Source organism: Gadus morhua, chromosome 18 (genome assembly GCF_902167405.1).
Source record: "Gadus morhua chromosome 18, gadMor3.0, whole genome shotgun sequence".
NCBI lineage: Eukaryota > Metazoa > Chordata > Actinopteri > Gadiformes > Gadidae > Gadus > Gadus morhua.
Window position 1 is genome coordinate 12,813,764 of NC_044065.1, and position 26,920 is coordinate 12,840,683.

Here is a 26,920-nt window from a genome sequence, read left to right on the forward strand (position 1 = left end):
TTACGTTCTATTAAACAACAGGAGCAGTATTATTGGCAAGTATGCATGAAGCAATGTTGTAAAAACAACAAAAGACACATTATTGATGGAATACTACAAATGCAATACGCATGACTTTGATTGGTGGCGCTCATTGTTACCATGGAAACGTTTACCCCACCGCAAAAGTCAAGTCGTAACTGTCTGCAGCCACTGACTGAACTCGAACGCCTAGCATAGCAGCCATGATTTCGGAAAGTTAGAGAGTTGTTGTTAAAGAGTCGTTGTTAGAGCTGTCAAGGAAATGAGCTCTACATGTTATGAACAATATAATAATGTTAAAGGTTATATGATGCAAGAAACGAAAAAATGTAAAGTAGTTCCTTCACTCGTTCTCACAAAATAATGTACACAGTCTTGTACCTTTGCCTTTTTATTCCGTTTTCCTTTTTTTTTTTGGCCCCAAATCAAATGTTTTATGGTCACGACTAACTTGACGGATAATTGGGTTGGTTCTAGTCATAAAACTCTTTATATAACGATTTTCTGGAAAGTGATAGAGCGTAAAACGGGTCACTGTTACGCTCTATTATAACTTGGTTAGGTGGATGCCGGTTGAAACCGAACCAGAGGTGGTTGTTGTTGAAATACCATAAATAAACCAAGCCACCCCCCCACACACACACGCACATACACACATGCACGCGTCCTGTGCGATGCTCATGGTGACGTCACTCCGTGCATCCCAATAGATCAGTCGCAGCCATTTTACTCCGTCAGATAAACTTGGCTCTTCTGAAAAATACACAACCTACATCCGCCCAGGTCCGATCGTGCTGTCGTGGTGTCTATCGGAGCGCAACCTTTTTCTTGGCTTCAAGACGTTGCAGTTCGGTAAGAGCCGACCACTACCTTGTTGTCTTGGTTTTGGCAGGTTAGCGTGTTAGCTCGATATAGCTCTCGTACATGTCATGAGAGATTCATGATTGTTTACGTAGCGGGAATGGATGGATGTCTGCGACATGGGGGTCTGCACCGATTAACATTAGCACGACTGACAGTCTATGATATCATATTCGTCGGGTGCCCCCCCCCCCCCCCCCCCCACAGAAATTCATATTTGCAGTGTCTGCCGCTGTCACACCTGTCAGATGTATTATCTAAGAGGCATTAACCTGTCTTACACCTACACTGCTGCCACCACCGCATCATTCATACAGTTAGATATCGAAAACCCTTTGAATAAACGTTGGTCGCATATTTGAAAAGGCAATATGTTGAGTGCGAATAGCCACGATCGCAGTCAAGTGAGTAACTGTACGATGAGAAACCCATATCGCGTTTTAATAACATGACATCTCGTCTCGGTTACCCACGCCAATGTTATTTTCGCGATCACTGAGAGGAAGGCCGGCGGTTCTTACATGATGTAAGACTAGTGATGTCATCATGTAACTAATCAGACCCGAGACTTGGTAGTCAACCACAGACATGATGAGGTCATTTCCTATTTGTTCTTTTCATTGGAAAGTCTGAAACGTTGAAACGTGCTACTGGGTGGATATTGGTTTTTGGAAAGCAATAATCTCTGGATTATTTTTCATTCAGTGTTTGTACTCACTGATGTTTAAAACGAACATTTTCATTCCGAATCTTTGTAGAATTTATCTAATGATACAATGTGTTTTTTTTAAATGTTGTACCAAAGTCATATGCTTGGGTACTATATTTGCACTCTTAACTGCAAAGTTGTCTAATTGTTCATATAAAAATAGACAAGGTCAAACCATGGTGTGAAACTTTTCCCCAACTTAACCTGTTCCTCCTGCATGGTCTGATTGTTTTTCAGTCGTGTTGGCAGTATGAATATTATTTTAATAATAGTCCCTCGATAGATTTAGCCTGCAGTCTGGGTGCTACTGGGTGTACAATACTGGCTCCATTTCATTGTTTAAATGTAAAGCCAGTGGTTCCATTGTTTCGATTGTGAGTTTGTTGATTACCCTCAATAGAGTTTAGTTCCTGTCGCCTGATCTTTATTTTTGGCACCTTATTCTGAAGCCTGAGACCCCATTCTCTACAACTGTACATGCTATTTTTTTTTCTTTTTTTTTTACTATTGCTTTATAATTGAAAATGTGTCTTCCATTCAGTAAAGGCCAGCAGCTGGCAAGGCAGGGAGGAAACCGCATGACCTGTGTGTGGGAGCACAGATGAACGTTGACCACGTCAACAATTTGTAATGTTTGTTCTCTGGGAGAGAGCTACAATACTTGAGTCTGGTTTCTGCTGCTTAATTCTACACAGGCTTCCCACCACCAACACAGCTGACCATTATGTGGTTCTCAACCGTGTGTGGGTGTGTCTTCATGTGTGCGTGCGAGTTAGAGATGACATGGACGTTATGGCTGGGACATCGGTCCAATTGTTACGTTGGTTTTTATTTTTATCCTATTGTGATACACAGAGTAGGATATAGTATTCAGTGGTAGTAATGAACAAAGTATGCCATTGAGTACTTGATATGAATTATATAGTGTGTCTGTGTGACCGATGCTATTTGTAGTATCGATGACCCCTGGCCCCCTTTTCGTTGGTATGCAGAGCTCTTCCAACAACCCCCCCCACTCTCGCTCTGTCTTCTTTTTTCTTCCCATATCATTTAGTTTGGCCTAGCTGGGAACCTGCGCGCCAGAGAAAACTTTACATTTATTTTGCAACGATAATTCCGTTTTTGAATGTGACCTAAGTCATTGACCAAATGGGCTCCTCTCTTATTTGAACTGTGGTATGCTGTGGTGTTGTCGCAAATGGGCCAATCAATCACTCGAGTTGTTTTATGGTTCAAGTGGCCTTGTGCAATTCCCTTCAACTCCCATGGATGTACGTGGCTGGAGGATGACTGGATCAAGCCCAAGTTCAGCTCCTAGACGCAAACAAATAATGACTTGGTTTAGCTTCCCCTGGTGTGTGTATCCGCTTTGGGAAAACAACTGCGAGTCTAAGATTCCCCGATAACACACTCACAGCACTCTTGAGTCTTACCAGTTCACATTTAGCGTATGTCACTTTGCCGTACCACTTGAAACAACGTGAAATGCAGAGAGGCAGGGAATCTGTCCGTCCATATTTAGCACCATTGAGTTTATTTATCGTTTCACCTGTGCATTGGGACACTGGAGGTCTGGGGATGCAGAAACAAGCCGATATTGATGATCTGTGGTTTTCTACTCAAATCAAATTACATATACAACTGCAGCAAGGCTGTGCTTTATTTCTGCTGTATTGATGGTGTGCTGGTGAAGCCAAATGTTTGACTAAATCCTATTTTGCCAGGCACACCGACAAGAGGTAACTAATTAGTGGTAACACCACCAACATGAGGTAACTAATTAGTTGTTACAGCAGCAGCCAAGCCTGTGGGTGTTTGCCTCCTAGCCGGTTTCTAAAGAGTTACTTCCAGCCACAGACAATTTTTGAACCCCAGAGCAAATTTTCTACTTGTTCTACTCCATGTTTACTTCTACTTGGCTCCTTTTTAAACGATTTATAAAAAGTAACTTCCCCATTTCTTTGTATAACATTAATGACTTCTATTAGGTTGGTCCCCTGAGGCGGACATTAATGAAGTTTAGTGAGAATGGTCTCACTGAGACGCTGTTAATTTGGTTATGTTCTTAGTAACACGCAGGAAGAGCTCTTTCACTTGTTTGGTCTATCTTCATCTCTTTTTTCAAGCTCTCTGTCTTTGTGTCTTTGTGTCTTTGTGTCTCTGTGTCTCTGTGTCTCTGTGTCTCTGTGTGTCTCTCTGTTCCAGGATAAGGTGCCACAACTGTTTTTTATTTAGTATTTTCATATTTCATATTGTGAGCTCTGGGCAGGTGATTCTTGTGGATCTTCGACTTCCTGACAAAAAAGTACTTGGTTCATGTATCAATGCACAACCTTTAGGCATCCTAAAGCAAGATTTCAGGTCTTTAACGACATATTTTGATGACAACAGCTTCTTTGGATTAAAGTGTACAAAATTACTAAATAAGCTGTTGTGAGAAAAACTGCTGATCTCCGTATGTATGTGCACCTAAAACGCTTATTTTGTCTAAGAGAGCCTAACTCGAAGCACATTTCCCTTTCTGAAGAGTAAACATTGGATGAAGCACATTGTGTTCCCGATGGCCCTAGTCGTGGCCGTCTAACACATTTAAATTATTCCCACAACTGAGTTGTCTCTTCAGGCAACTAAAGGCACAACATAAAAGTCAGAGCCTCTCATTTCTTCCTTTCTAAGTTTGGAAGATCAAAGTATGATTTCCTCCTGGGGAAGGAGGAAATCATACATAGTATACATCCGTGCTCATACCAGAGGTCAATTGAGATTCTGTAGTTGTTCTGAATGGTTGTTGCTACTAGACTCCGAGCCCCAAGCCAGGGCTTCCATCTGGACCTGGGCTTCAATTCTGCCTGGGACACGGCCTTGTTTTTACCCCAATGTAGCCTAGTGTGCCGTGACTTCTGTTTCCTATAGCACCCTTACTTTCCTTCGTTCACATTAATAACTCTCTCTTTCGCTCTCACTCCCTCACCCACTGCATCTTGTCTTAGTCTTGCTATCTCTACCATCTCTCTATCTTTCTTTCTCTCTGTCTCTCTCTGCAGCCTGAATTACTCTCCATCTCTGGCTCACAAACTCTCTGTCTCTCTCTCTCCTCACTATCTTTGTTTGCATTGAATCCCGACTCCTGAACATGTGGCAGGCGGTGTGTTGGAATCTATGGAGAGATTCTAAACAAGCATGAGATGTACTTTCGCCCTGTACACCCTATCTGTTTTTCTCTCTCTCTCCCTCTCTTTTCCTTGTTCTCTCTCTCTCACCCATTCCCTCTCATCGCTTTCGCTCTCTTGAAGTTTCCTAGCGACCTATATCCAATTGAAGCCCATCTGGTATCCAACAGGCTGATCTTTTGTAAATCAGCCCAAGCGAATGGCCTGGAAAGGTCTCTCTTTGCATCATACCACTAAGAAGGCCATATTGTTTTCTCCTTCTCTGGCACTTTGATGCCACAGCACTTAAACTGACAAGAGTCTCTTGAGCATCCCTTGCCATTGTACCCCTGATCGGACCCATCCACCTTCCATCGCCATAGAGACCGCCTCCGGTTACCCCGGTAACGCACAACACATCTGCCGTCATCCGAACTCTCAAAACCACCCTAGAGCGAGAGCTCACATTTAGCTGTGGCTAATTTTGGTTACTTCCTCGCCCACCCAAGCTAGTTAATATACTCTGTTCCCGAATAATGTTGAGGTCCTAGAATTGCTGGACACAGGTTGTTTTTGTTGAGGGTTGAATTGGTTATTGAGTGTTGGAAATTGAACATTGGACCGCTCTCTCGTATCTTTTAGGTCTCCTTATCCATGGCTTAGAGTGGCAGCGAGCGATCAGACAGACTGACCAAGACGGCTGATCCTCTCCTCACCGACCAAAGGTAAGCTCTGTCTTACGAAAGAAAAATGCCAACTGTACCGTGATTTGACCCTAAATAACTCTTGGTCTGTGGACAATGGACAAATGGATTCCATTTGTTGTGTATATGTGTTGTTAGGGTTCATAATATTTCTTACATTTTCTACTCCTTATATGTAGTCCCTCAGCTTAGGTAAAAACCCATTAGAAGTGTAGAGCTTTGTCTCTCAATTTCATCATCTCCGTCCTCCTGTGGTGGACGGAGATGATGTCCTGAGGGACATGACGGGAGCTTTGTGGTCTGACTAAGCTGAATTGCACATGATCCAATGCCAGGCTTAATTCAAGTTGTGACTTGCATCACTGTTTACTATTTGCCTACACTTTAACCAAAGTGACTCGCTACAAAGTCAGAGGCATTAAAGAGCAGTCAATCCTCAATGTCTAAAGGTACCCTGCGGACATTAAAGGGAATCAAACGCCAGAATCTCTAATATGCATTTTCGGGCTCTTGCTCTACGACCAACGCTCCTCTGTGAGGTCTTCTGCGGTTCCCCCCCCCCCCCCCCCCTCCCCCCAGTCAGTCCATGGTCTCCCCCACGACGTCACCCCCACCCCGACTGCCGCAGCCCGCAGCGCTGGGTCGAGGTGGGGCGTACTCTGCCAACGCCAACAAAGTCGTTCACTTTACCAACGGCTCCTGCGACCCTTACGACCGATGGCTGTCGGCCCTCGCTGAAAAACAATAACCGGCGCCGGGCCCGTTTGCGCTGGTGCGGCCCGGCCATCCGTCATCCCCCCCCCCCGAGGTCGTGCGGCCGTCGGAGAGCCTTGGTTACCCCGGCTGTTTGTTTTGCTCGCTGAAACGGTTCCCTTCCCGGACACTATTTTAGAAAACCGCCGTCCCACGGAGACGACGACGGCGACGGCGGTGGCTGGATCCAGAAGAGAGCCGTAGAACCGGTTCTTCAAACGGGCTTCCTGTGTTTCTCAGGCCTCAGTGGTTTGAAAATGATTATTCCTCATATAATCATCAGCTAAGTGGCGTGCTCTTTAATGAGAAATGGGGGCAGGCCCTGAATGCTTCCAGATGTTCCGAGAGTGAAATGCCACCCCGAGCCTTTTAACCAGTCCGAGTGCTCCGTGCCAATGCGTCGGTAATGATTGTTATTCTGAGTTGCTGGAGTCTTTTTTGGAAGAGCCCACAAAATGGTGTTGAATCATGATGTGAACCTGTGGGTTTGCGTTCTACTTCTTTGACTCATTGATCCTGCAGATTAAAGTGTACTGCATAATTTATACTCCGCATAATTTATTCTTTTCCTTTATAAGACTAATTAGTTATTAGTCAAATGCTATTATAAGAAAAAGGCCCACACCCCACATTTAATGGGTCCAAGCCCGTCTACAGTCAGTCCTGTAGTCCTTCCTTTATGGTTGGGCATGAACGTTCACCCAAACAAACCGGCTGCCAATAGGCATAGATTTCGCTATGTCCCTCTATTTGATCTTGGCTAACAACGTGTATCTTCCCTTTTTCTTTTCTTGCAGTTGTCGCCGTGACAACAGAGGCAGGAGGGCTGCCTTGCCTTCAGACTCTTCCATCGCTGCCCGAGACCCCTCCCAAATCCAACCTCCCTGCCCTCTTTATAACGGCACCATGGAGCTCCAGGCTTCCATGGGGCTGTTGGGAGCGGAGGGGGATTGTGGGATGTTGAGTCTCCTAGTGCCCAGTCCCCAGAGTGAGGCTGTGACCCACGAGTTGGAGGAGCTGACTCTCCAGCCCAAAGTGAAGCTGCTCCCCCTCAACGAGCGCAAGAACGGTAAGCCCCCATCACCTCAAGGTCAATGTTTCCCTCTGGAATGCCGTCATGGGAGAGTTTAAATGTCCACAGTCCAAGGCTGTGTTCCAACACTACTTCCTGTGCCCTCGTTCCTATTGCTTTTTCACTATAGCCTCTAGGAGTCGAGGGCTTGCAAGTTGGTCGTTGAGCGGTGAGGGGAGCAGGAGCGTGGAGACGAGACTGACGAGCTGCTATAGCGTCTTTCAGTTCTAATGTTGTAGTCTCTGAAGTCTCTGAGCTCTGAAGCACTTCATGCGTAGGGTACACTGATGTGTCCTCGGACCATAAGCGTCCCAGCCCGGGCTGCTGGGCTGGCTGCTTCTCTGGCTCACTATGTGTTGGGACAGTGTGTGCAATGGGGATGGAGGAAGACATGGGGAGATTTAGGACGTCGATCCATGTAGATGCTCCGGTCAGGGCACCGCTGAAGGCAGAAACAGTGAAACTTTTCTCTTATAAAATGAATCACTGCTTTATTGTAGTGCCAGAAGTCATTGAAACCCCTTATGTTTGTCTGGTGGGCCCAATTAATAATTGGAATAGAGACAAAGAAGGTCTGTAGAAGGTCCAAGTAATGCAGCGTTTAAATACATGAGTCGTATCGTCTGAATCCAAGACCACAGTAACGGCACGTACACTGTGTGTGTGTGTGTGTGTGTGTGTGTGTGTGTGTGTGTGTGTGTGTGTGTGTGTGTGTGTGTGTGTGTGTGTGTGTGTGTGTGTGTGTGTGTGTGTGTGTGTGTGTGTGTGTCTATGTGTGTGTGTCTATGTGTGTGTGTGCCCGTGGTTAGTCATTCCGACCGGTCGGCTTGTGCACACTGTCGCTGGGTCAACCAATCATTGGCTAACGGCAGTGCCTCATCAACATTCCATCAGGCGAGCCCTGATATTCCCATCAGATTTCACCCAAAGGAAATTGCAGTGCGTTCCGCTCGCCCGGCTTCCCGTCACTCTCACCAGACTGAGGCTGTTTGAACCGGGGCCACCGTCTTGACTGAGTGGCTGATGGATGAGCGAGAGCGTTCTTGCAGCAGGTTTTTTTCAGCCGCGCTGGCAACGGCGCTCCATGCTGTACCGGGTAGAGTGCCAGTCGGTAATGATAGCCCGGGACAATATTGACACGCTGGTGCTGAGTGATCGCTCTCGCTTTCTCAGGCAAATTATACCCAGCGATATCGATCTGATTTCGAGGGGGCTCTTGTCCCCCGGTGCTGCGAGTGATAAAGTGGCGCGTACAGTATCGTGTGAGGGCCTTGGGTTTTGTATTCAGCACGAGCCAACGAATGGGATTTAAACTGAACAGTGACTGAGTGGAAAGGCTCTGTGGAATTACAACAGCACTAGCCCCACACACACTCTACATACCCCCCCCCCCCGCCTACGAGCGTAAACACAGACACACACACATGGCCCAGACACAGATGGCTCATACTCCCTCCACCCCCACCTCCACCTTTTCCAACGACCAGATCCCCTTCTGTGTTCTAGTGGTTTACCACCCATGTGTTGAAACTGCCACCTTAACTTGGACTTGGCTCTTGGTCTGTCTTGGCGGTTGGCTGGGGTGGAGGAGAAGGTGGAGGAGGGGGAGCCGGTGGAGGCGGAGAAGGTGATGGAGGGACTGCAGCCAGCACCGCTGGACTGGCCGTAGCTCTGCGCCGCGAAAGCATCGCTAATTTGGCCAGGAGGCTAATCTATCAGATTAAAATGTGAGCACAACCCAGAAATAGGCCTCAGAGAACAGATAAAAGACTCTTATCTGATAGGATGCTTCCTGCTCTTTCTTCACGCTCACACATTTAAGCACAGTTTATACTAGGCGCCATTTAAAATAAATGAGCTCTATGTTCTTATTTGTGGACATGACAGTGAAGACGGAGGTTAAAGTGGGGTTGAAAGAGAGGGAATGACGTTTCGCATGGGACAGCCGGTCAGACTCCAACCCAGATCCCCTGCCAGGCGTGGTGCCTCTGTGTGGTTAGCGTGTTAGCAGGTTAGCAGACCCTGACCTGGGTACATAGCCAGAGGAACAACGGGGGACTCTTATAACCGACAGACTACGCTGAAAGTATCCCTCAAGTGTTGTTGGTCAAAGAGGGAACCCGCCTGATGATTGACACACGTGCAGGTGGGGTTGTGTGTGCGTGTATGTGTGTACGCCTTGGCCATGCATGCACCCATCTGTGCCGTGCAGGTGAAAGGTCACTTTTTGTTTGCATGCCCCTGCCTGGAGGGAGGCGTTGCAGAGAGCTGGTGAAATTGACTGGAAGTCTGATGTTGATCGTCCCACCTTAAATGGGCACAAGAACACAACCTTCTGGTCAATGCGTATGGTTCCGTCTGCACTGGAGATTTGGAAAAATCTGGGGAGGTTCATGTCAACATTATTGGTCTGAATAATACCTACTTCTTTGTCCTCAAACATGTGGGTGTGTGTGTGTGGGTGTGGTTGTGTTCAGAACCAAGCAAAAGAAAATCCAGATATTTGTTTAGGAAAGGCATGTGCTCAACATATACAAAGCGAATGTCTCGCTACCCAGGTTGATGGAAATGCATGCACCGATTTAGTTTCTGTTCATCTTTTTATAGGAACTGATGACCGCACACTTTATTTTCCAAGCGTGCTTCTCATCAAAGCCCTCTAGATGTTGTTGGTGTTTTTTTTGCGTGCTTTGTTTTGTGCATGCAGCGGTCCTGTTGTGCTCGGCTCTGATTGGCCGACGGTGCTGCTGACTCAGGCGTCTGTCCTGACGTCAGGCAGCTACAGGAGCTAGCGGCCCAGCCCTCCCCTGCCCTCCCTTTTTCCCTCCCCTGTGTCTGGCTGTGTGCATGTGTGTACGCAGACACCCTCCGTAGGCACACCAAGAGACACTGAGAGACCGGGCGGGAGAGAGCGAAGAGAGAACCAGAAGTGGAAGCCAGAGGGAAAATCGGGGCATTGTTTTTGTGCCGTTAATATCCTGGCCAGGGTGTGTAGCGCGGCGGACTAGCAGGCGCTCCGGTTGCACTCCATCCAGACTGAACACAACAGGACTGTAGAGCAGCAGACATGCTATGTTAGCTGAGAGCCGGCTCCTCTAGCAGCCAGTGGTATGAGGCTAAAGCTCTGTGCTTTGGCGAGCAAGTTGTAAGGGGGGAGGCGAGCGAGGGAGCGATGGCTTGCATGGAGATGGTAACACCTGTCGACCTGACCAGCAGGTTCAGCTCCGGTAAGAACTTTTGTTTTTGTGCTTTTCTCTGGTGTTAATAATGCTAATTCTGCAGGTTGCTAAAGCTTATTGACCGCAGCCGTTTCAGCTTTTCTCCTTTCTCTGTGTCGGTGGCTGTAGTTGAGTCTGTCTGAGGGAGGATTTAGGTGGAGTGGAGACAGTATGGTGGAGTGGAGTGGAGACACTATTTTCAGAGTTTGGTCGCTCCTTCTGGAAGTGACTCAGAAGGAGTGACCCTCTGGTCTGAGGCTGAACTATTGAGGAACAAGACGAGGCTGGAGACGTACGTCCTGTCACTTACACGCTGGTGTTGGTGCTACTGGTGGTAGAGTTGGGTGTGTATGGGATGTAGGGATTGGTGTTGCAACAGTGATGCACTTGTAACACGCTATGTAATAAAGTAAATAAATAATGTCCAGAAAAACGGCCCAGGGCCAGGAACTACAACTCCCTTTGTGCAGTTCAAGATGAAGTGCCCCTGTACTCAAAGTTGGACGGAACATTTGTGTTGCAGTGTTTTCCCTTTTTGCTAGTGCAGCACTAGTATATTGATTTCATCGATTGTTTAATTTCTTCTGTTGGGCTAATGGACGAATCATTTAGACTACAACGTTGTACGAATAATAATGGAACCTGACAAGCTAGCAATCTAAAGTAGAGAACCAACAACCCGTTTTAAGGAGTTTCTGGGCCTATGCACGGTAAACATCTGGCATTTCACTTGACAAATCCCACCTTAAGCAGATGTCACAGGGACGGGTTAATTTCCTGCTGATTAACAAATTAATCGATTAATACATTGCATCGACTCATCCCTCCTGCAACGGGGATTTCCCCAGAGAGACTTCCAGCCAGCGGGCACATTTTGAGATCTAAACCTGTGGTCTGTTTGTCCCTGGTGTCTGGGCCCCCCGGCTGGGCTGTCTGTCAGTGGGACACGTGCAGACTAGTGCTGTGTATTGAATTTAATGAAGGACCTCGTCTCTCTCATGCACCTGGGAGGGGAGGGGAGGGGAGGGGGGGGGGGGGGGGGGGGGCCAGGTGCTTCACTGTCTCCGCCAGCTGCATGGAAAATATGTACAGTTTCTCGGGGCGAGCTATCAAGTGCCAATTTAGATTTAGCAGCGCGGTGCCTGCTCAAAGCGTGCCTGTGCAGAGCGGGCCAAGGGCTTGGCCTAGGGTGTTGCTGCTTGCGGATGTCTCGAGAGCCGCTAATCCGAGAACAACTTCAGCAATTCAACCGGCGAGGAAGACGTCGATCGGATTGAACAGTTGTCGAGGAAAAAAACGTAGGACAGAGAGACAGACCTACAGAGACTTCTCTGATTATAGTTGGATACGTTTGTGAGACATTAGAAGTTCTGGGGGAATTCCAATGTGTTCAATTAATCTGGCCTTGCTAAAACGGCTGTCCGTTTATGTTTGTCTAATGCGCTGTTCAGTAAATTATTTGGATCTACAAATCAAAAGGAAGCCTCTTCCTCTTCTTTATGATCCAAACCTCTTTCAGCTGCTGCTGGACGGTCTGACTGGAAACATATTTTCTATTGTTTCACTTCCCCAAACTTCCTGTTTATGGACAGCGTTGACCCTTCGTGCTTCCTGCTGCGGTCCGAATGTCAGCCGATGCAGTGTTTTCCTCCTACAAGCCTAGCTTACGTGTGCTGCCTCCCTCTTCCTGTTCACAGTCCTGCAGCTGAGGCTCCAGCAGAGACGGACCAGAGAGCAGCTGGTGGACCAGGGCATCATGCCGCGTGAGTAGAGAGCCTCTTACACGCGTCCTTCTACCTGACATCCCTCCTCTTGCAGACACGACCAAAACCTGGCTAAAACAAGGTTTACACCGCTAAGACATCACTATGTTACTATTTACTAGTGTTGGTCATTTGGCGTATGCTTTCATCACGGCTGGTCGCGAGGTTTGATCCAGGCGATGAAGAGGCAGCGATGACGCCTACAGTCAAGCTGCAGACATTTGGATCCAAAGCCAGAACCGTTCGGCTGGCACAGTCGAAGTCCCTAGCCGCTACGATAACCCCCCCCCCTGCATACACAAGAACACATGTTATTCATTGGTGGGGTGTAATGTCTCCCACATAAATGACAGGGTTAAACGAATGGGAAACCCTGTATATAATCTCGTACATGAAACACATCGTGTTTGGACGAGCCGCGCTTCATCTGAATCCATGATGCGTTCCTGTTTGGATGCAAGCGTTGATGAAACTGTTTTTGTGTTCTCCCTGTAGCCCTCAAGAGCCCAGCTGCTTTCCATGGGCAGATACGCAGCTTGGAAAGAGCAAGGGTAAGACTGCAGAAGGGAACAAGATGCAGTACACTGTAATACATTGGTATGAGAATATCTCAGACTTGACCCAGCAACGGCAACTTCGGAACTCGGAACACAGAATCTGTACATTTGAAAGAAAAGTGAATCAAAAAGCTAAATCCCATATGTGATTGGTTAAGACCAATACGTGGATTTGAATTGGTCAAACGGTGGCCAATGTGTCCAGAGGATACAAACGCATTGGAAGACGATCTGCAAACAACAGGACACCCGAAAAGAGAGACTCTCCTGCAACTTTTAGTCTTTTTGTCTCATTTCTTAGACGGAGAACTTCCTCAAACACAAGATCCGCAGCCGACCGGAGAGGGCAGAGCTGGTCCGCATGCACATCCTCCAGGGTAAGGATGTGTAGCTCATCACCGCTGGGACATCCAGTCTATTATCTGAGCAAATGCTTCCCCGACTGCGGCTCTGGCTTTGCCCAGGATTAGGGGGTCCCTTCTCCACCGCGTCTCACAAAGTTGAGTTTGGCCCGGACGCTGTTTGTACAGTGGTCCGGGAGGTGCGGCGCATATTACATCCACCGAGCGCTGAGTGTTATGCTAGCGTGTGGGGGAGGGCAGTCAAAACATTGCAGCCTAGATATTAAATCGTTATACATTAAAGAGGAGCTAAGTACTAAATGGAAATGGCTTGGGCAGCGCAACCGCTGGTGAAACCCGGGGTAAAGTGACTTAATCAATCCAGTCATTATAAATGTATGAAGGTTTCTGGTATACTTTAATAATAAATAAATACATCACATTTGGCAGGCACGTTCATCCGCCGCACCTTTCAACACACCAACCCTGGACAGGGTCATCGTCAACCTCCATCAGTCAAGCTTTAATCAATCCATTAACAACCTCGTCCTGTTTTTGTTTTGTTCTGGTTTCCCGCTCTCCAGAGACGGGGGCGGAGCCGTCTCTGCAGGCCACCCAGATGAGGCTGAAGAGAGCCCGGCTGGCCGACAACCTCAACGAGAAGATCGCCCAGCGCCCCGGGCCCATGGAGCTGGTGGAGAAGAACATCCTGCCCGTGGACGACAGCGTCAAGGAGGCCATCATCGGTGAGTGGGCGGGGCTAGGGGTCGACGACAAGCCGTCCGATTGGTGGAGAACGTGGTGTGGGCGTGGGGGGATGGGTGGGTGGGTGGTTCGGTGTGTGGGTCTGGAACACTACGGGAAAAACTGACGCCCGGATTGTTTGTTTCAAAATAAATAAGGTTTGCCTGAATACAGAGCATCTCCGAACATTTCTGTTCTTTAGTGTTTCAAAAAAACCCTGTTTAAAGCTAGACTCCAAGGTCAAAGCAGAGGCATGAACGGGAGGCAGGTGTGGACGGTGCGGTCAGTGGTGTGGTCTGTCCTCCACAGTAGGCCAGGTCAACTACCCCAAGGTGCTGGAGGACGACAGCGGGGACGCCATGTCCCCCGAGACCCCGGCCAGCCAGGAGTCCCAGAGCTCCGCCCCCTCGCCCCCAGAGACCCGGCCCCCAGAGACCCCCACCCAGGCCCCAGCTCCACCAGCTCCACCACCACCACCAACCCCGCCCCCGCCGCCGCCACCCCAGACCCCGCAGGTAGGAGGACACGTGGCTCGATTGCAGTAGGATAATAGAACTCTATTGTATCCGGTGGCGATACCTTTGCTTCTTAGGTCTGGACGTTGATATGTATTTACCTTAAAGTAAATAGTTTAATCAAGGGCAAAAAGGTCATTTAAGTAAGTAAGACTGCTACAAAGAGGTTCAGTGTGGAAACTTGTAAGCTGTGAGTGTGGATGCAACATTGCTGTTTTGAGCAGGTTTTTTTACACAGACAATGCATATATCTGCCCCAGCTGCCTTGCGTCTCTTGTTTAGATTTGTATGCAGTAGTCGATGAATTTGATGGAGGTTGTTTATATTTTGGACCACTTCCAGTAAAAAGTGTTTTTAATGTCTTGAACGTCTTACCATTACAGCCCGTCACAGTTGTTTCCCAAGCGGTGGCAGACTTCATGAAGGCATTCTCCACCAACGAGCAGCTGACTATTGGCCAAGCAATTCCTCCTGCACAGCCAATCACCACTGTTCTCCCCTCAAAGCCCGGCCCGACGCTTATCAAAGTAAGCACGACAGGTCCAATTGACATATCTTTGACTGTAGTTCTAATGTTTTCATTTATAGTAATTTGAATACAACATTAGAATAAGCTTAATCACCAGCATTGTAAATGGCTATAGTGGAAAATCAAAAAGGTAAACATTACAATTACTAACAAACATTTCAGATAATAATCTATTTTATTAAAGGTCCATGATTGAGCTTATAATGTCTCATCCGGTGACCCCCGACTCCATCTCTCCCTGCGTCCCCAGCAAAGCCAGCCAAAGCTGCCGTCGGAGAAGAGCCGCAGTAAGAAGGGCAAAGAGGCCAAGTCGCGGGTGAGGAAGCTCAAGTACCACCAGTACGTTCCCCCCGACCAGAAGCTGGAGGCCAGCGAGGCGCCCATGGACTCCTCCTACGCACGGCTGCTCCAGCAGCAGCAGCTCTTCCTCCAGCTGCAGATCCTCAGCCAGCAACAGCAGCACTACAACTACCAGACCATACTGCCTGCTCCCCTCAAGTAGGTTTAAAACTACAACTACCAGACCATACTGCCTGCTCCCCTCAAGTAGGTTTAAAACTACAACTACCAGACCATACTGCCTGCTCCCCTCAAGTAGGTTTAAAACTACAACTACCAGACCATACTGCCTGCTCCTCTCAAGTAGGTTTAGAACTACAACTACCAGACCATACTGCCTGCTCCTCTCAAGTAGGTTTAGAACTACAACTACCAGACCATACTGCCTGCTCCCCTCAAGTAGGTTTAAAACTACAACTACCAGACCATACTGCCTGCTCCCCTCAAGTAGGTTTAAAACTACAACTACCAGACCATACTGCCTGCTCCCCTCAAGTAGGTTTAAAACTACAACTACCAGACCATACTGCCTGCTCCCCTCAAGTAGGTTTACAACTACCAGACCATACTGCCTGCTCCCCTCAAGTAGGTTTAAAACTACAACTACCAGACCATACTGCCTGCTCCCCTCAAGTAGGTTTAAAACTACAACTTACAGACTGCAGTCTGCAAGTATTCGAGAGTGTTTTCACTATATAATAAGTCAAATGGTGTGTTGTGCTACAATCTTGAGTTTGTCCTACAACTCTCGACTCAACCTCCACTCTCCTTGTCTTCCATCTTTTATTGTATACACCTCACTCTGTCCACGTCTCGCTCCCCCTTCCCACCCTCTCTCTAGACCAGTGGGCGAGGGTCAGGGCGGCACCTCCATCGTGGTGTCCCTCCCGGCCGCGCCCATGCCCCAGACCTCGCCCCCTCCCCCCCAGGCGGCCCAGACCCCGGCCCGGCTGGGCGGCTCCCTGTCCAACCGCAAGCCCGGCGTGCTGCCCGCCAACCTGGAGGAGATGAAGGTACCCAGCCCTGGTCTCAGAGGGGGGGGGGGGGGGATATGAAGGTACCCAGCCCTGGTCTCAGAGGGGGGGGGGGGGAGATGAAGGTACCCAGCCCTGGTCTCAGAGGGGGGGGGGAGGAGGAGGAGGAGGAGAGAGATTTACCACGGGCCGTCACTACATATTTACACAAGACACCGTTGTCTAGACTCTGCTCACGGGCCACGATAAATAGAGCTGCGCCAGATGGACGACGGAACAGAAGAAACAACACGCTTTGAGGCCAAAAGCCAAATAAATCCTAACTATAGACTTCATGTTGTGTTTCAGTCAGTGGTGCCGGTGGGGCATGTCGGCGCGTGAGTCTTATGGTATGCGGCTGTTGTCAGGATGTATATGAAGATTACGAGATGACTCAAGCGACATCCTGAAAGATGCGGCGGCAACAACACTAAGCGCCTGAGGTTGTAGCGTCTATCGGCCCCGTTCCGCTGATTGTCGTGATTGTCGTGTAAGCGAGCCCTATCATGTGTTGGAAGACATTGAGTCCATGAGGCGTTCCCAAATGCCACAAGTATTACTTTCTCTTCTGGGAATTTCCCTCCAAGGCATACAAACCGGGGCTCATTTAAAGGCTTACTTAGTTTGAGGTATGAAACGGAAAACTGGAAAGGTTAAAAATAACCACCCTAGCAGAACATCACGCAAACGTCACGTCAATGCGTTCTTTGAACCCGCTCCATGTAAGTTGTCGCATTAGCAACCTCTAGTGATGGATACTGTTATATATGTATGGTCTCCAGTAATGGGCTCCTTTTTCGCCGCACTATAACTACCAGAGCTGCTCAGAACCCTGTTCCTTGAAGCGCCATCCGTCACCACACCTTATAAAACACCTTATAAACACAGCAACAACGCAGGACCGAAAATCCAATCTTCTGACGTGTGTTTTCCTTTCCACTCTGAGAGCCGCCCTCGATGTCTGGCGTGCGCCCCTTTTTGCATTTCAGTCAGACTCGGACCAAGAGTGGATCCGAAAGACCGAAAGAAAGGTTCCATGCTGGAAAGGAGCATGGTGTTGGGGCTCCACTACTACATTCTTCTACTTTATTTTACCCTGTAATGGAGTACATTGTTGTAGTAGTAAAGAGTCATAGTGCAGTGTCTGAGTGTGTTACTTTATCCACTGAGACACTGTACAAGACACGACTGGCCTCCTCAGCCCACCTCTGTTCTGACGACCACCCGATCTCTTCCAGGTGGCCGAGTTAAAGATGGAGCTGAAACTACGTGGGCTCCCTGTGTCCGGAACCAAGACCGACCTGATGGAGCGGTTGAGGCCCTTCCAGGACAACCACGGCACCTCAACCCACAACGCCACCCCTATGGAGCTGGGCAACGGCGGCCTTGCGGGACGCCTACCTGTCCAGCAGAGGGCTCTGGATGGCACCGGCTCCACCCCTCCAGTCTCCCCCCTCTGCAGCGAGCTCTCCATGCTCCAGCAGGACCTGGCCAGGTCCAGGGCGTCCCCCGACCCCCAGGAGGTGAGCCCCGGGCGGGGAGGCCTGGTGTGGGCCCACCCGGGCCAGGCTCCGGTCCCGGAGGAGAAGGACCGCCGGCTCCACGAGAAGGAGCGGCAGATCGAGGAGCTGATGAGGAAGCTGGAGCAGGAGCAGCGGCTGGTGGAGGAGCTCAAGATGCAGCTGCAGGTGGAGAAGAGGAGCCAGGACACGCCCTCCTCCGTCAGCTCCCCCTTCCCCTCCGCCCCTACCACCACCGCCGCCGCCGCGCCCGCCCTCCTCAACTCCAACCTGGTCAAAATGGAGGGCCGACTCCCGGCCAACTGCTCTTCCCCCAACTCCATCCTGGGCCCCTCGGCGCCCCCCAACCAGCGGGCCCCGGTGGTGAAGCTGGAGGACGTCACCGTGGCCTCGGGGAGGCCGGTCCACCCCCAGGCCCAGTCCCAGATGATCCCCCAGGTGCAGCTCTTCTCCCAGATCCAGCGCCAAGGAGGCCCCAGCCCCCGCTTGGTCTCGCAGTCTCAGCGGAGCCCCAACGGCCAGCAGCAGCAGCAGCAGCAGCAGCAGCAGCTGCCGCCGCCGCCGCCGCAGCAGCAGCAGCCGGCCCCCAGCCTGCCGCAGTTCTTCATCAGCCACCAGGGCACCGTGTCCCAGGTCCTGGGGCAGCCCCAGACCCTGCTGACCGCCGGGAGCCAACCCACAACACAGATCCTCCTGCCCGTCTCCCTGCCCGGTAACACCACCGCGTCCACCACCACCACCATCCAGCTGCCCACCTCCTCTGTGAGCCTACAGCCCGTGCTCCAGCACACGATGTCCAACCCAGCCCCCGGTCTGGTGCGGTCCTCGCTCGGCCCGATGGAGACGAGCCAGCCGAGCCAGCAGCTGACCAGTCACACCCCTCTGATGCAGGTCAGTGAGACCGCCTGAGGATTTGGTGACATGAACCACGGCAACAATACTTTAATTTTTATTGAGTTTTTAGCCCATTACAACCGCACACAGTCAGATCAACTTACAAATGTTAATTCGGTGCAGATAGAACAAAATATTCAAACCAAAAACAAACAAAAATAGAGCCTGTGGGAATATGTGGTGTAGACAAGCAGACAAAATACATAGATATGTAAAGTTAAGCACAGTTCAAGTAGCTGCCTTACACTCAAATTAGTACAGACTGTGAGCCAGTGTCCTTATAGTTAATCCCAACTATTTTTAAGTGAGCTCAAGGTCTCCTTGGGCCTGACTTGCGTAGTACAGATTTGTTTAATATGTGACAGAATATCTGAAATTGAAGCCATTGACACAGGCAATTAACAACCACTAACGTATCTGCTATTGTATATCAATAATGCATAACTAATGTACAACAAGGTGTCTTTGCATCCCATTTCATTTGACATGCATATTCATAATCGCTGCAGCTTTTTGGCCATGGGGTCGTCTATAGAGGAGCCATAACCTTAGCACCAGTGCTTAATTTGAGGGGGAGCAAGGGGGAGCGCGCTCCGGAAGCTCTGACGCGCGCTCCGGAAGCTCTGACGTGCGCTCCGCCAGCTGGATCTTGAGTGTGTGTGTGTGTGTGTGTGTGAGGGGCTAATACTGTGTGCATGTGTGTGTTTTGTTCAGATGTGCAGCAAGAGAGGTTGGACTTGGAGTGACGCGAGTCGGTTGAGTGATGTGTGATAAATCTGCGAGGAGTTAGCGAAAGTAGTGAACTTTATTATTATTATGGTTTTTGTGGTATTCTGGTATTGTTCTGGTTAATAATATGTATCTATTTGTTAACGTGGCCAAGTTGTCATGCCAGATTGTTGTTCTAACTAGGCCTACTATAATCTATGAGGTAGCCTATCTATTTGTTTTCATCTTTTGATGCGACGGAGATCCATTTTCAAGGACTTGGTGTATTTTGTTGTGTTGAGAATACAATGACTCAATGACGCACCTGCGAGTGCATGACATATTCCTCAACTGTTAGTAAACAACGGTAAACTTTATAACGCGTGGCTGTGTGTCTCTCCAACCTAACATATGTTTACTATTTTTTCTGCGTACATCCCCATTCACGAGGCTTTAGTAGGCTAATTTCTTGCGATGTTGAAGCTTTTTTTCTACTCGTCCTCAAAGCGCTCCGGGAGCTCCCACTTGACAAATTAAGCACTGCTTAGCACCATATGTTGGTAAGAAGGCCTATGAAGCTCATCCCAAATAAAAATTCTGCATCCGAATAATAAGCGAGAATAGCAGTCAATTACTTGAAGCAGCTGTCCGCTGGCTTGGACAGGCCTGAATTGTATCACATTGGTGTTGTTTGTTCATGGGGACTTGTTTCACGGCCAAACTAGAAAGAGTTTTGTCACAGTGTTTTTTTCCCCCTCTGGCATTTCCTCTTAGACCCTGACGATGTGCAACAACACTCCCACGGGCCTGGAGAGGCATAATAGGCCGGAGCCGAATCCCCAGTGTTTCCTGAGTCGTTCCCCGGAGAATAGGGTTTCCCCGCGGGCTTCTCCCAACCACAGCATCCCCAACGGAGGCCTCAACAAGGTATTTTTGAATCTTGTTTTTCTAATGTTCCACAGAGGGTCTATACTTAGCGCTAATTGTTGCAGTACCTTGCATTTACACTTTAACAACAACCCTCATTTCTGGTCTGGGATTTAATAAAATACACCTTGTTTTATTTTCTTGCAAGCGATGTGTCTTAAGATCTCCTTCTATTCATAACCATTAATATTCGATTGCTTTGTCTTTTGCAGTGTCCCTCTCCGTTCCAGCAAACCATAATCCTGAGCCCCACATCGCAGGTCGTCCAGCCTCCAAAGAACAAGGAGCCCCCCAGATACGAGGACGCCATCAAACAGAGCCGCAATCAGCATCTGAACAACATCTCACAGGTCAGACAGGCCCACAGTGCTCTGAGGCGTACACGTTTACTATCAGATGTGTGTGCACTACACACAAATACATCAAAAAGACGCTAAAATCCCTCTTGAGCCCAAACACATGGCCATATCCAGACAGACGCTTGTTTTTATCATTTTATTCCCAGAATAGATTTGAGTCTATATGAAGCAAGCAAAGATAATGCAGCCAAGCTACATTTTTGTGCTTTGCTCCCTTAACAAAAACATTATTCTATTTAGGCAAATATGAAGCAGAATATGTGCACACAAGTGTTTATTCATTCACAGCCTCGAGGCTGTTTCCTTGATACTTGTCACGCACGCCTCAATGCTCTTTCCCTATTGGCTCGGTTCTCAGGTTCCCACAGCAACCAGCCAGCAGATGGACGACTTGTTCGATATCCTGATAGAAAGTGGGGGTAAGCCAGCACACACACACACACGCACGCACACACCATACTCTCACACTACTCTATCTATTAATAGCACAAACACATTGAAGGAGACCAAAGAAAAGTGTCAAATGTTGAATAGTGCTGATGACACCAGACACCATCGTCCTAAAAATAACCGACAATGTGTTTTTTGATACTTCAGCCGTGGATATTTCCTACTGTTGGAGCAACGGAAAGCCTCTCGGGTCAGCCTCCACCAAACCCTAGCGGACACTAACCCCTGGTTTTATGTCCTTGTGTCCTTCCTCAGAGATAACCCCCTTCATCCAGCACGACCCCCACGCCGCCCTCCCCAAGAGCCTGCCGGTCACGGCCACTGTCACCACCCTGCCGGTGAACACCGCCTTCTCCAGACCCCCGCCCCACATCCAGGTGGCCCCCCCGCCGGCCCTCAGCCCGTCCCCCGACCCCAGCCTCTCCTCCCTGGCCTCGGACCGCCAGCTGGAGGCCTTCCTGGAGCGCACCCTGGGCGGGACCTCCCCGGTGTCGGACCCCCGCACCCTGGGCCTGATGGAGGAGCTGCAGGCGCAGCTGATGGAGCAGCAGCAGCAGCACCCCTACTCCCCCATGGACACGTCAGAGCTGTCCTTCTGCGACTCGTCCCCGTCCTCGCTCAACATGGGCCTGTCCGACCCGGGCCTGGACAACATGGAGTGGCTGGACCTCACCATGCCCCCGGGGCCCGCCGGGGCGCTGACCCCTCTGGGGATGCCCTCGGACTTCCTGGACACCCAGGACCTGCAGCTGCATTGGGAATAGATGGGAGAAGGATGGACTACGCCCGGGAGAAGGACGGACTACGCCGAGGGGATGTCCACCGATGGCTATTCCAGTGAGGGTATTGTGATGACAATGGTAGCTTCTCAGAGAGAGGACGCCGAGCTTGTCCGAGGGCCATAGCGCTTGTCGAGGAGTTGCTCCCTCCCATTCGAATTGTTCACAAGTTTTCACGACGGCCATTTCGGCCAGCAGAAGTCGAAGCTATGTTGATCATAGCGCTACCTTTCTGTTATCAAAGAGTCCATTTATAATAGCACTTGATCAAAGTTGAGAAAGTCACATTGGGCTTTATAAGTCAGCATTAACCTGGGTAACCTGTAGACCACAACCTTGAGTACAGGGTTAAACGGTAGACCAGACCGGGCCGTGGGAACATTAGGTATACAGAGACTTTTTGGTGTGTGGGTGTGTGCATGTAAATACTGCATAGCGCGTTTGGCGAGGGTGAGGTTGGGGGAGAGGTTTACCTCGGTTCCTCAGATATCCTTACCTCAGCTTTCCGCTGGACACACACACACGCACAGGCACAGACACGAGACCCTGACCAGACAACTCTCAACGTTGGCTTGGCGACGTACCCTTTTAGGTAGACAATCGACAGCCTATACTGTCGATTGAGGCATTCTGTGCCAAACTAGGTTAGGTGCTGTCAGTGATTCTCTGGCCCGGTTTACCCAGTGTTAGGCCGGGCGCATTGACGTCTTAGACCAGGACCAGGCTGCTTTAGGATCTCTGTCGTTGTCAATACTTTAAAATGACAAAAGCAAAAGCTCACTTTCTTTCCATTTACTGCATCTGAATGCTCAGTACACACGCTTTGACCCTGTACAGCACTTAATCCAGAATATACAACACATGGGCCACCTAGCGTGTGGCCAGAATAGTCTGCGATATGACGCCGGCACCATACGAGTGACGTCTTGTCAAGCCGTTCCGGTGAAACCGCAGAACCAATGAACAACGAGTCGTCAGACGACAGTGGGTCGGAGGCTCCTCCCACTCAGTGAGAGACACTATGCACTAAAGAGGCGGGGCAAGCTATCGCCAACCTCGCCTCCACATCCAAAAGGAAATGTGAACTTGGCGCCGAGCCGACCGCGGCGGATCGGCACCCCGGAACAAAACGACGACCACGGTCACCACGGCGATCAGCCCTGGTGATCGCCCGAAGCCCTGAGCGCCTGAATGTAACCTCTGAGATGTTAAGGAGGACTAAAGCAAGACGCTTGTCACACATCTGGCAGCTCATTCGTTTTCCCTGGCGATTGAAACTAAAACCGACCACAGCGACTAAGGGAACGAGTACCGACACATCAACACATGCGCAGCCGACTGAAGTGCATGTGTGCTGCTGTCACACCCTTATGAGGTGTCTGAAGACTTTACAGAGAGGTGCTACTTGTTCATCTATATATATCTATATGTGTATATAGATATACACATATAGATATATATATCTATATATAAATATATAGATATATATAGCTGTTGTAAATATCTCTCTGCACTTTTGTTTGCATGTGGTTCAGAGTGGGAACTTGGCCACTGAGATGGTAAATGGTTTCACATTGAGGGGCGGGTCTATGATGTCTGGGCTCCACCCGTCGTTGGTTGTCCTGTGTCGAGCCAAGTGGCAGAGGAGAGGAATGTAGACTCGCCAGCCAATAGATAACTTTAAGATTAAGAAGATTCCTTCCTGCCCGTGTGTCTGTGTCTGCGTGTTTGTGTGAAGGAGAGAAAGAGGAAGAATGTGGGCAAGCAAGCATGTTTGTTTACACGTGTATATTTGTCTTTCTGTGTTTTTCTGCATGTATGTCCTGGCTCAATTTCTCCATGTGTACAATTATATCTGTGTTAAAAAATCTCAGACTAGTGTGATCGAGCCACTTTCCCTCCAGCTGTCCGCTTCAAACATATATCTAGAGAACAAGGACATGAACACGTGTTGACCTTTTGCTATTGCTCGATACTTTAACTTTTACTTTAAAGAAAAGGCTTTTGATGACTGTTGAACCCGGGTTCGGTTTTATAAAACGCATCTTCTGTTTACTGCTTTGACACGGTGAAATGTTTCTCTTGGATAGAACGTACCTTTTTTAAAACGACCATCTTTTTGATATCTCACTACCTTCTGATTGATACACACTTGCTGTACAGTGCTTTGGAATCCAAGGAGTTTTTATTATTATTGATCTAATTTGTTAAGGCCGTTCTCTTCACTAGTGCTGCTTCTAGGTCCACTTCACTAGATCTATGACAGAGGGCTTTGGATGTCGCTGATTGGTTCATTACGAAAGCCAATTTTTTTTGTGGAGATATATATATATATATAGATTAATATGTATATATATATATATAATTTCAGAAAACCCTTTAAGAAAATATTTAATTTAGTCCTGACAACATGATACGTTTTGCTGCTCACTTCGGCAATAATCTTGCGCCTTAGCAAAGACAGTGTCAGGAGACAGTTTTTCAAAGCTATAAGGGTCATGCAAAAAATATAGCATAGGGGTGTTCTCTATGCTAGAGAGTAATAACTTGATAAGGAATAATATCAATGGCATGAAGAGATTCTCTTCTTGTCTTTTCATCACCCAGCATCGATTACTGCAACTGCTCGAATATCTGCAAAAGTTTTGGGAATTGTTTGATTCATAGAGTGTTTGTTTCAGCCTGTGTTGTTTTTTATAGATTTACTTTTCAAATGATCAACACAATCTTCACGCATCCTGTTCAGCAGTGCAATGACTGTTGTTAGTCATTTATAGTTTGTCAATTATTCAATATTGAAATGGTGGATCATTCCACAGATGTGTGATTTCATGGTGGTTAAAAGTTGTCTCGTTAAGGTTAAAGCTGCACTTTAAGGAACACAGGAGGTGGAGGAAGAAGCAGGAGGTGTGTGTGTGTGTGTGTGTGTGTGTGTGTGTCTGTCAGCATGTGCGCGTGCATGCGTGTTCGCCCATCTGTACAGGTCTATTTATGTTTGTGTGTGCCCGCAGTCAAAGAAAATGCCAAATACTGCACATATAGTACATCATGTACTTCCAAAAATTATCATGACTAAATATTATTACAGTGGTGCACTTGTTATGTTTTTGTTGATTATATTCAACCAAGTAGGATAGACAGAACATGTCAGTACTTTTGTAGACATGACTTTACAACATAGGACTATGTTTTTGACATTCGCTCTGCTATCTTTAGGGCTTTATGAACACACATCCTTTTGTTGCCAAAAATGGCAGAGGAACACTGAATATATGGTTGCATTGATTATATATTGTCACATTGAATATATTGTTATTCTATTGATCACTTTTTTTGCTGAATGTCATGGTTTCATTGTTTAGTTTATTTCTATTTATCACTTTTTTGGGAATAAGTGTGTAGAAGATCAACACTGTTTAATCTTTTTTTAAGAAGTTCTGCAAAATAATTTGCATTTAAGAGAAATGTAATTGTAATTTGAAGTTGTTTTTTGTTAACCTTTCATATCAGATTTCCTCTAAATCCACGGCAGCCATGCTATAGGTTTATAGAGACGTGCTGTGCATGATGCTATATGTTTTTTTTTGTTTTTTTAAACGTGTGACACCACTTCCCATTGGCCACAGGTTGTAGGAGGTTATCATTGATTGGCCAGAGACACAGCTCAACGCAATACTCCCAGCTGATCTCCTGATATACCGTACTGTATGTCCGATCCTGCCTGATTATCAATGCAAGATCCTTTACAAAGTCATACCTAATGTTAACGGCTGTTCTGGTTATAGCACTTCATATCTTAGTCTTGTCATGGCGGGGCTTCTATTTTGGTCGATGTGATGTAGGGTTATTTGGGTAATTTAAATGCTTTACAGAAATGTAGTCAGTTTGCATAAACCGTGTTAGACCGAGATTTTACAAAAAGACTAAATTGTGACACTATGTTGCGTAGTTTAGCATAGAGAAAAAGGTTTACGAAGAACCACATGGTTCAGGATATGGCACATGGAGCCCTGGTGGCTCTTGATTGGGCCCTGGTTTAATATGAAGCAATAATGGAAAATATTTTTCTTTAAAGCACCACTGGACAGTCTTAGCCAGGCAGCATTGATGTTTTTAGCTCCTTGAGATCGGTTTAGAAGCACTTAAAACCGTGCGTGTTCTCCGACCAGGGTGCAACCCTGACCCCGCCCCTTCCCGATGTCACCACTCTCTCGACCTCTATGCCCCGCCCTTCATCGCCGTCCAACACCCATTTCTATCCCAAGAGTTTCTACTGTGTCAGAGGCAGCAACAATACAATCCACAATGTCTGTTCCCTTTACTCAAACGCTTCTCTATCACAGTGCAGTGCTGTTCTATTACAGTGCAGAACTGTACTAACACATTACAGCCCTTCTATACGTGACAGTTGGACAGACGGGTCATCACGGCCTTTCGTCTCCCTGTCAGTTGGTTTTTGTAAGGGTTAGTGTGAGTCCACCTTCTGTTGGCTTTCACCCATTGGCTCTCCCCCATACTCCCCCCACACCCCTTGCTATGCCTTGTGTTGTGTGTATGCCATATGTTTTGCACATTGTGTACATATTTATATAGATGTAATGCATATTTTTCTACATGTGTAACACATTTTGTAAATAGTACTCGAGATGTGTATATAAATAATGTTACTGTATGCCTTTTATGTTGTCAATAAAACAATTGGTGTACTGTGAATGTGAATAGTGTTTACGGTTCTAGATGGTCGGTCGTGTACTACTGTAGTACACCAGATGGATCATGGACTATGGCGTCACATTAGTGCCATAATTCACTAATGTGATAAAAGATGCATTCGGGCGTATTACATTATTCCACACGCGTAGATATTAACTGCGAGCGCGCAAATGATCTCTGCGCGCGCAAAACAGCCTCTCGCGCGCGCAAATTACCTCAGCGCGCCTAAAACAGCCTCTCGCGCGCGCAAATTACCTCAGCGCGCGCAAAACCTCTCGCGAA

At 48.1% G+C, this 26,920-nt stretch overlaps 1 protein-coding gene across 3 annotated transcripts; it reads left to right on the forward strand.

Moving 5' to 3' along the window:
- Positions 1-714: 714 nt before the first annotated feature.
- mrtfba (myocardin related transcription factor Ba) lies at positions 715-26,638 on the forward strand. Of its 3 annotated transcripts, none has more exons than XM_030340079.1 (16): positions 715-873; positions 5,383-5,465; positions 6,995-7,266; positions 12,185-12,250; positions 12,746-12,801; positions 13,109-13,184; positions 13,733-13,894; positions 14,202-14,407; positions 14,791-14,934; positions 15,187-15,434; positions 16,117-16,288; positions 17,527-18,699; positions 20,185-20,337; positions 20,550-20,687; positions 21,055-21,115; positions 21,402-26,638. In XM_030340079.1, the coding sequence occupies exons 3-16, from the start codon at positions 7,104-7,106 to the stop codon at positions 21,908-21,910; spliced, it is 3,327 nt and encodes a 1,108-aa protein (XP_030195939.1). In that variant the 5' UTR covers positions 715-873; positions 5,383-5,465; positions 6,995-7,103; the 3' UTR covers positions 21,911-26,638. The 3 variants fall into 3 exon arrangements, with proteins under 3 accessions (XP_030195939.1, XP_030195940.1, XP_030195941.1); XM_030340080.1 differs by having other exon boundaries at positions 14,205-14,407; XM_030340081.1 differs by lacking the exons at positions 715-873; positions 5,383-5,465; positions 6,995-7,266 and adding an exon at positions 7,329-10,496.
- The last annotated feature ends 282 nt before the right edge of the window (positions 26,639-26,920 follow it).